We start from the raw sequence: 10,503 nt of genomic DNA on the forward strand, positions 1-10,503 counted from the left end.
GATATTTCTTCGAAGACGCAGTTCACGACATTTCATATGCAATTCGCAACTCGGAGTGTATCCACCAAAAAAAACGGGATTTTTCGTGAAACCTCCGTTAGATTATCGCGGTCGGGAGTGAATTACAGGCGACGTGGGACACGAAGACCATCGCAATGTCAAATGCAATAACACGATGGCTGATCGACCCTGGACACCATAGGACGCAATGGTGAGCGCTCAATTTAGACGCTCATATAGTAGACACAAAGCGTCACTTTACATAGATTGCATGCACGTAGACGTAAATCGCATTGGATTCGACGGAAAGTAAAGTAAGAATTTGAATTTGCAATTCGCGGGAGTTACGTAAGAATTATCTAACCAAAGAATTTAGCTCTAAGATTTTTGCAATAGTTCAGCGAGTCAAGCATTTCGATTTCTTTTTCTTTAAGAGTACTGACAAGAAGATGCCACAACCTGCTAAATCAATTTTTGAACGAGACAGCACGTTCGCTAGCTGCGATGTTAAGCATCAACATCTTAACTGGGATACCAATGGGCCTTTGTTTGTAAGAAATTACAGTATAAAATTTGGGTTGCAGGACTATATCACAAATATGGCTAAAGATGCAACTGTTTTTTCGCGAGGCGACGTGGATGAGCAAACAGAGGCTCTCATGTCGAACATTTTTGAGCCGGCAGCAAGCGTTCGAATCCTAGCGACGAGTTATCTTTGTGCGGTGTTTTCTTTTCTTACCTTAGGACACGTAATTAATGTTTTTCGAATATGATACATATGTTTTACATATGTCAGGCTTGTTTAACGCAAACACATATACATTAATTTGTTAATATATACTAAATATATATTTCATTGTAAGCAATGCAAAATATGTCTATATTCGTGTTTGCGTTAAACAAGCCTGACATTTCCCTAATTACCCCTGATTAATAGCATAAAAACGAGACATATGCAAAACAAATGTATCATATTCGAAAAACGTTAATTACATGCCTCAAAGTAAGAAAAAAAAACATTGCACAAGAAAACTTGTCGCCAGGATTCGAACGCTCGCTGCCGGCTCAAAAATATTCGACGTTAGAGCTTCAGTCGGGAGCGGTGCACTTGGACACGGTGCATTTGGACACAGCCAATCACAACACCGTGTGATTAGAGACATTTGTAGGGTCCCTTGGAACAGCGACTTGTGATTGGACTGTGTTCAATTGCCCCGTGTCCAACTGATATACACCCGCTTTAGTCTGCTTAGCCACGCTGCCTTATTAAAAAACAGTTGCATTTTTAGCTATATCTGCGATACAGTTCCGTAACCCAAACTTTATACTGTGATTTCTCAAAAACAAAGGCCCATTGGCATAAACTCCAATTAGAACGTTGATGTTTAACATCGCAACTAGCGAACGTGTTATGACACGTCCAGAAATCGATTTAGCATGTTGTGGCATCTCCTTGTGAGTAACTCAAGAAAATTTTTTCCTTAGAAAAATGTGCAAAAAGACGCGACTGGTAAAAAATAAGAAAATCTGTTTCTTAATTCATTTCAAGTATCTATAAAGTTTGAAAATTTCTTGATTGGTTTAAAAAGATGTGAATAAAGTAATTTGATAAAAGCTTATAATTTTTTTAATTGGATCATTCTTGCATAACAATGGCCAATTGAAATTTCAACTCGACAGACTTCCTTCTCGTCAGATTGTTTCTTGATAATATATTAAACTGATATATTTCAACATGACATATTTATATGCTCTGTATGTCATATTTATATGCTATATATGTTTTTTCATGCTCTATATATGTTTCATATATATCCTATGAATGCTCTATACTATATACAATTTGATTAATATAATTCATAGTTTGTTATGTCGTATTATATACGACATAATATTTCTTCGGAGATATTTTCTTATTCATATGCGTTTGTTGTTGACAAGACGACAAATTAAATTTCGACAAATTAAAGATAACAAATTACATTATTAAGCCGAAACTAGAACCGAAATATTTCGATTGCCCGCTAAATTATTAAGTCGAGATTCGGACGCGAGTGTTTTAAGATTCCGCTGAACCAATAAACCGAGATTCGAACTGATTAGCTTTATGGTTCCGCTAAATTATTTAGCCAAGATTCAACCGAAGTGTTTTGTATTTCCGCTAAATTATTAAGCCGAGATTTGAACCGATGTGTTTTGTGTTTCCGCTAAATTATTAAGCCGAGATTCGAAACGAAGTGTTTTAAATCTTCCCTAATTTATTAAGCCAAGTTAGTTAAGCCGGGGATAATTTTTTAAAGTTGCTTAAAGAAATTTTTGCGTTTGCAAAGATTTATTATCGAAAATGATGTAAAGTATGCCTATTTCGCTCTGCATCGTCTCTTGAATGACAAAGTACCTTAATGTCATTTTACTCCTTCAGTAACATATCCAGAATCTTGAAAACATTTTTCCAACAGTCCAAAGCCGCATTCATAACGTTCGATTCATCGTAGCATTATATTTGAATTTTCGCGCATGCGTAGTGGTACCTATTCTGCGCATGTGCAGAACGTCGGTCATGTTACTGCAGGTTAGGTTATATAGACCGGTATTTATAGTTGAATGTTATTTCAAGATCGTCCTAAATAATGTCTTAAGATGCGAATACGGCTCCGTGATTGGCTCATGATATCTTAAAACAGTACTTAAGATGATCTTAATTATAAGATTACAATTATCTGATATCGGCTATAGTGTTGCATGTAAAGCACATTCTAGGGTAATTTTTCATAGTCTTCTAAAGTAATTCCTGCGATTGCGAAAGTTCAATTTCGAAAAAGACGGGTATATTTCGCTTTACATATTTTCCTGGATGACAATGTGTGTTAGTTTCACTCTAATCGCTCAGTAGCGTATCCAGAATATTAAAAATAATTTTCAAATATCTCGAAACCGCGCCCATTACGTTAGACAATCGTAGCATTATATTCGGATTCTCGCGCATGCGCAGTGGTATCTATTCTGCGCAGAGGCCTCAAGTCGGTCATGTTACTGCAGGTTAGGTCATATAGTCGGGAGGAGGGCAGGGTCCACCAGCGCGGCGGCCGCTCTCCTCTCTCCCAAAGTACGGAATGGATGACCGAGGGGGATGGAAGGATATAATGACCCCCCACCCCATAACCTCGGTCGGGAGCGAAGGAGCGGGCCGGATCCAGACGGGGTCGGACCTGGCCCATTGTGCCCCTTGAGGGTATGGTATGACCCAGGGGTTCCAAACTCTTATGGTCTAAAAGTGGTCAGTGTTTGTGGCGCCCTTGCTCTATAACAGGCAGCAAAGTGGAACTAATATTTGTTCTTTTTAGCTGAACTAGTGCAACTAAGAAGAACAAATTAACAATCTGTTATGGCCATTATATTGTATACGTGATACGACGTCATACTCGTATATAACGTGAAAAACAATAAAGTTTGCGTGAAAAGGGAAATCATAGTGAGAGCGTGTTGTGTGTCAAACTGTTCTTCGAGAGGAAATATGCCAACTCACACATTTCCGAAGGATTTGGAACGCCGCAACAAATGGTTTCATAATTTGCATATGAAACCTCCATGCGAAGAAAGCGAAATAAAAAAATTGAGAGTATGCTACAAGCACTTTTGTGAGGATAATTATAGTGACTCATCATCAAGACGAATATTATTGCATTATGCAATTCCATCTGTAAATTTGCCACATCAGGAATTAAGCAGCCAAGAACAGCATGAACAAAACATTCCAAAATCGCATACAGAGCAAAATAAAGAACAACATGAAGACGCGGAAGCATTATCACACAATGAAAGCATTCTTTTACAACAAGAAAAACAGCAAATAACATTAAATGAACAACAGGTCAAATTACGACAAGGAAATTGTACATAAACAACAAGAGGAAATTGAAAATATAAAAAAGATGTTACAAAAGAGGCCATATGTTGCAAGACCAAATCTTGAAGAAGTCACTCGTAAAAACTTATTAAGTCCAAAAGAGAGGAAATTATATGACAAAATAGTTAAAATGAGAAAAGATAAAAGACGGCTAAAGAGACTGCTGATGCAAGAAAGTAAATATAGAAAAATCAATAACACTGCATACAATTGATTCCACAGGTAATGCTGATAAGCATGAACAACATGTGAGGCAGCAGTTCATAAATATGATTATTAGAAACAATGATGTGGCACCACAGGTAAATTTCCAAATCCAATAAAAGTTGACTAACAATTCCATAACAATTTTTTGTAATACACATTTATCTATTTTGTATAAAAATATTCAATTGTAACTTTTAGATAATCTTTTCTATATTATTGATCTAAATTATATGTAGATTATGCATTTAATTGTATATTATTTATTTTATATGTTTACACATTTATATGTGTACAAATGAAAATATATATTTATTATCATTTTATTATTGATATTTCGTTTTGAAAAAATCAGCAATTTTATATATTTTCTGTCATTAATAGGCCAGACGCTATACAATAGATGACAAAATGTTTTGTATAGGCATTTCCCATAGATCACGCTCATCATACAAATTCATTTGCAAATATATTCCATGTCCTTCCCTCAATACTTTGAACAAAGAACTACAAAGTATTCCTTTAGATACTGGGTGCAATAAAATTATGTACCAATATTTACATTTAGCCGCAAGAGAAATTGATCCAAAAGATTTAAACGTAATTATAATTTGGGATGAAATGTCATTACAACCAGCCATTTTTTACAATAAAAAAAGCAACAAAATAATCAGGTTTGAAGATTGGGGGATGAGGAGAACCAGAAAATTTGCAGACCATGCAATTCTATTTTACATGAGATGTCTTGCATCTGGCAATCGTATGCCTCTTGGCTATGGATTCTGTAATAGTACAACTTGCACCATTCAGCTTGTTAGATGCATAAAGCAATGGATAAGTTTTGTCATAAAATGTGGGTTCAGACCAGTAGCAAATGTGTGTGATCAAGGAGGACCTGACACAGCAGCAATTAATATGTTGATCAAAGAGAGCAACGATGTACGACATAAACAGCATCAAAATTCCAGTAAGTAAAGTGCACTTTTGATTAAATTTTATTAGTTTCATCAATTACAACAGTGATATTGTTTTGTATCACAATTTGTAATATTATTTTATATAACTATTTGTGTAATATAATGTATTAATAAAGCTCCATTTATTTATAGAAAATACATTTCTTGTGGAAAATAAAGAAATTATCCCCCTTTATGATTATGTACACTTACAAAAAGGAATACGCAATAATTTATTAACAAAAGATCTGATTATAAACAAAATAAGAAAGAATCTGAAAAACAGTTTGCATCATGGGATGACATTATTATTACATATAACATGAATAAATATTCCTTGTTAAGACAATGACAAATGCCAAAATTGACTGACAGATATATTTTTACACATCTTATGCCGAAGATGAAAGTAAAATATGCTACACAGGTATTGAGCCACACGGTGGCAAATTTCATGGACATTATACTGACGTTAAATAAAGGTACAATGCAATAATTATTAAAAAATAATGGTAATTATGTTTATTTCAATTATTTATTTAACAAATTAAATGTTTAAATATATTTTTCTATTACAGTGTTCTACAGTTTCTATTCATTGTAGTGTAAATACTACAAAAGGAACTATGTACTTACCACCTAGTGCTATGACAACGTCAGAAGTGATTTTATTTTTTAATAATTTATTTGATTCTTTTAATAGAAAAAATGGTAAAATATACTCAAGTATTATTACTTCATCAAGCAATCATTTAGCATTTTGGCAAGACGCTGCTCGCACACTACGCAAAATGGACTTTGTGGAAAGTAAAACTCACAAATATATTCGGCATAAGTCTAAATGTCTTGTAAATTGGGTATGGACTATTGAAGGTGTCAAATATCTTTGGGATATTATGAAAAAATATGACTTTTCCTCATTAAATTTACGATACATTAATCAGGATCCAGTCGAAAATTGTTTTAGTCAAATACGCGATCACGGACACAGAAATAATAATCCGTCCCCTTATCAATTTTGTGCTGCATTTAAAGTACTTGTAACAAATAATTTAACATCTAAACATTCCATTTCTTCAAATTGTAAAGAAGATTATGAAAGTAAATCATTATCACTTGGAAGAATGATTTCAACAGCTGAAAGTATTACATTGAGTGAGGAACAAAATGAAGAAACAGATTGTACAGAAATTTCAATACCGTTACCAACAATATCCAATACATTTATTTATGAAGAAAAATTTATTAATATTTTAATAAATAACATTGCGAGATGAAATGTACAGAGTCTATACAATGCCTTAAAAATGAAAATACTTTGAACATTATACAACATGCACTACAAATTGCAGAATTGCAATTTATGAATTTCTGCCATAAAGTAAAAGTCACAGAGAAGTTGAAAAGTATTTTATATTTGGAAGCATTTGCAAAAATTTCAATACATTGTGCTGCACAGCAAGATTCTTTAATAAATGAAACTGCACAACAATTTATCAACCAATGGTGCAAATACGTTAATAGAATATTAAATGGAACATTAGACGATATCAGTACAAATAATTATATTTACAACAAAGCTAAAAAAATATCAACAAAATTTAAAAAACAAAAATTAAAAGTAAAAAAAAAAAATACTTCAAATATATAAGTGAATGGATCATTTAACGAAAATTTGTAAGTATTTTATAGATTTTTCTAATTACATCTTTTATATATGTTATTTTGCTTTGTCATATGCATCATTCTCAGTGTGTTGTGAAAGAGATCCTGAAGCACATATTCACAGTTCCTGAAAGCGACGAGAAGACAAGATAATATATAAAGGCATATTAACACACGTTATCAAAGCGTTTATTACAGGAACTTAAAAACTTTAGAGATGATTGATTATATGAGCTTCATAACATATCTAATCTGTATATCGGTAATATAATAATAATAATATAAAATATAATAATAATAAATTTGCAAGTTCAAACATATAACATAACAAATATTAATGTATTTTTTCTGTATAGGTCTCCAAAACTTGGCTCTTGGCAACCTTAACAACAATATTATAACACATGATGTCAACGATTTATTACAGTTACCAAGTTAAAATATAAACTATATTTTTTGTATTTTTGTACATATTAAAATATATAATGTAAGAATTTAACTTCTAACAGTGTTTTTTCTTTTTATCTTAATTACTTTAATATTTATTCTTTATTTAGAGCATATTATGCTTTAGACCATATAGTAAATAAAATATGTGTATATATGCGTGTATATGATACGTGGAATATATACACATATATGCATACATACACATACATACAGTACATATATATATAGACAGCCGCCATGTTGATTATTAGTTCTTTACTGCCTGTTATGGAGCGAGGGCGCCACAAACGCTAGCCCACTTCAAATGCATGGGAGATTAGAACCCTTGGTATGACCGGATAGGGGGGGCCTATATTCGGTCATGGAGGATTTGGTAGAGCGGGCTAAGGGGGAAGTCTCCTCCCAGCCCCGGGATAGGGGGCGGGTTAGTTAGAACCGCCCGGCGGCCGAGGGCGTCCCGGAAGTTATGCGCGAGCGGTTCCCGGGACGCCCTCTTGATGACCGCAAGGGGCCCGGCAGAGGTTTTAGTGGGTAGGCCCCTCTCGGTGGTTAGTACCGGCGGGGGGGAGGAGTCCCACACTATCCCTGGGGAGGTCCCGTATTTCCCAGGGATGTGCGTAATGCATTTGTCTGTCTTAACAAAAAAAAAAGGTTAGGTCATATAATATTAGCATGTAGAGCGCATTCTAGGCTAATTTTTCATATTCTTTTAAAGTAATTTCTGCTATTGCCAAAGGTAAATTTAGGAAAGACGTCTATATTTTTATTTATATCTTCTCCTGAGTGTCTATGTGTGTTAGTGTCATTATATTCCTTCAGTAGTCTACGTGCAGGATAGGTATCACTGCGCATGCGCAAGAATATACAGCTACGATGAATCTAACGTTATTGGCACGACTTTGAGATATTGCGAAATTATTTTTATGATTCTGGACGTGCTGCTGAGGGACTGGAATGACACAAACACAATTTGTTACTTAGAAGACGATGCAGAACAAAATAAGTACACCTGACGTCATTTTCAAAAATATATATTTTCAAGCGCGAACGTTACTTTAAGAAATATTAAAAAAACTATCCCAGAATATGCTCTACATGCTAACACTACATGGCCTAACCTGCAGTAACACGAACGACTTTCGGTTCATGCGCGGATAGGTACCAGTGCGCATGTGCGAGAATCCGAATATACCGCTAGGATAGATATAACGTTATGGTTGTGATTTTGAGATATTGGCAAATTATTTTCAAGATTCTGGGCATGCTGCTGAAGAAGTCGAGTTACACAAACACACATTGTTACCCAGGAGACTATGCAAATCGAAATACGAACGTCTCTCCGAAATTGACCTTTGGCAACAACAGAAATTATTTTAAAAATATGGGGAAAATTAGCGTAGAAGGCGCTCTACATGCTAACACTATATGACCTGACCTACAATAACATGACCGACTTTCGGTCCCTGCGCATGCGCGAGAATCCTAATATAATGCTATGATAGATCTAACGTTATGAGCGATTTGGGATATTGACAAATTATTTTCAACATTTTGGGTGTGCTATTGAGGGAGTAGAGTGACACTAAAACACATTGTCACCCGGGATACTTTCAGGTCCTGCGCAGGATACGTACCACTATGCATGCGCAAGAATACGAATATAATGCTACGATGGATCTAATGTTGTGGGTGCGACTTTGGGATATTGGCAAATTATTTTAAATTTTCTGGGTGTGCTACTGAAGGAGTACAGTGACACTAACACACATCGACACCCAGGAGAAGATGCAAATAAAAATACGGATGTCTTTCCGAAATTGACCTTTAGCAATAGTGGAAATTACTTTAAAATAATGTGAAAAAAATAGCCTAGAATGCTCTACATGTTTACACTATCCGAAAGTTGGTCATGTTATTGAAGATTAGATCATGTAGTGCTAGCATGGTCGGAGTGATGGGGGCGGACCTCTCTCCCCCGGCCCTTATCAGGGCCATGCTTGGGGGAGACGAGAGCTGGTCCGCCGTTACCTCCTTCTGCGACACAGTCGAGGAGGCAGGACGAGAGAGGAGGGGCGAGATCGCCCTTCGGGACGGATGAGGCGCCGTAGAAGAAGGAGAACAGCGTCTCACCCACCCGCACATTTTCGCGGGATAGAAGGGCGGCGCACCCGTGGGCGGGGAGAGGACGTCACTGTTAGCGTTTCCTCCCCCGGGGTTCCTGTGGGTGCGCCGCCCCCCCCCCCACATTACCGCCGGGTCCTCCTGGCGGCGATCGCCGGAGGGCCCAGCGGGGGGGAAATAGGAGGCGCCTCCGGGAAGGGGGTAGAGTGTCCGATCCGCATGGGCGGGTTTTTAGGCCGCTCATCCCCCTCCCCGAGAGTGGAGATTCCTGACCGAGAGGGGACGAGGGAGACCCTTCCACCCCGTAACCTCGGTCAGGAGGGTAGGGGCAGGCCGGGTCCGAACGGACCGGACCTGGCTCGCAAGGTTCCTAACTGATAGAGGAGGTATGACGGAGAGGTATGACTGGACGGGGGGGCCCACGTCCGGTCATGGAGAATTGGTAGTGCGGGACGAGGGGGAACTATCTCCCCCCCCCCCGGGAAAGAGGGCGGAGTTTAGTTTTTCCCCGCCCAGCGGCTGAGGGTGTCCCGGAAATAATGCGCAAGCGGTTCCCGGGGCGTCCTCGCAATGGCCGCAAGGGGCCCGGCAGAGGTTTTAGTAGGTAAGCCCCCCCCCCTCCGGCGGTTAGTTCTGGGGGGGGAGTCCCACCCTACCCCTGGAAAAGTCCCGTATTTCCCGCAAGTGTGCGTAAAGCATTTCCTCTGCCTAAACAAAAAAAAATGTAGTGCTAGCATGTAGAGCAGATTCTAGGGGAGTTTTTTAGAGTTTTTTAAAGTAACATTCACGCTTGAAAAGGTGGATTTTCGAAAACGACGTTAACTGTGCTTATTTTAGGACCTCTATGGAATACATTATTATTATTCAAAATAAATAAAAAAATATACATATTAGGTGAAGTAAAAAGTTCTGAGCGTTTTTTCGCTTTATTTCGACGATGAAATTAACATAGTTAGGATTATCCGATTTCGATCAAATATGCGCCGTTTTGTTCGATAACTTTTGTCCATTTTGAAGGCAATTTCATAATTCCGCGATTGAAGAAGTCCTCGTCCCTATTGGTAAAAAACTTGACCAGCTCATTTTCACAAGCCTCTCTTGAGGCCAGTTTTGTACCATCAAGAAAATTTTGCAAATGCTTGAAAAGGTGATAATCGCTTGGTGCCAAGTCTGGACTATACGGCGGGTGCAATAGAACCT

At 37.3% G+C, this 10,503-nt stretch overlaps 2 protein-coding genes across 2 annotated transcripts; both read left to right on the forward strand.

Moving 5' to 3' along the window:
• The first annotated feature begins 3,371 nt into the window (after positions 1 to 3,371).
• On the forward strand, positions 3,372 to 4,301 carry LOC116850702. Its single transcript, XM_032829303.1, has one exon. The coding sequence runs from the start codon at positions 3,515 to 3,517 to the stop codon at positions 3,899 to 3,901; it is 387 nt and encodes a 128-aa protein (XP_032685194.1). The 5' UTR covers positions 3,372 to 3,514; the 3' UTR covers positions 3,902 to 4,301.
• Positions 4,302 to 4,445: 144 nt separating this feature from the next.
• Positions 4,446 to 5,370, forward strand: LOC116850718. The gene is made up of 3 exons (XM_032829323.1): positions 4,446 to 5,078; positions 5,221 to 5,292; positions 5,354 to 5,370. Exons 1-3 carry the CDS (start codon positions 4,523 to 4,525, stop codon positions 5,368 to 5,370), a joined length of 645 nt encoding a protein of 214 aa, XP_032685214.1. The 5' UTR covers positions 4,446 to 4,522.
• Positions 5,371 to 10,503: the final 5,133 nt, after the last annotated feature.

Source organism: Odontomachus brunneus, unplaced genomic scaffold (genome assembly GCF_010583005.1).
Source record: "Odontomachus brunneus isolate Ranch 3 - 2012 unplaced genomic scaffold, Obru_v1 Obru_scaffold_153, whole genome shotgun sequence".
In the NCBI taxonomy this organism is placed as follows: domain Eukaryota; kingdom Metazoa; phylum Arthropoda; class Insecta; order Hymenoptera; family Formicidae; genus Odontomachus; species Odontomachus brunneus.

Excerpts from the sequence above, each read along its gene's own strand:
- LOC116850702 (XM_032829303.1), top strand. The coding sequence starts at position 3,515 with ATGCCAACTCACACATTTCCGAAGGATTTGGAACGCCGCAACAAATGG.
- LOC116850718 (XM_032829323.1), top strand. The coding sequence starts at position 4,523 with ATGTTTTGTATAGGCATTTCCCATAGATCACGCTCATCATACAAATTC. Across the intron at positions 5,079-5,220 it reads TAAACAGCATCAAAATTCCA|AAAATACATTTCTTGTGGAA; the intron begins GTAAGTAAAGTG and ends ATTTATTTATAG.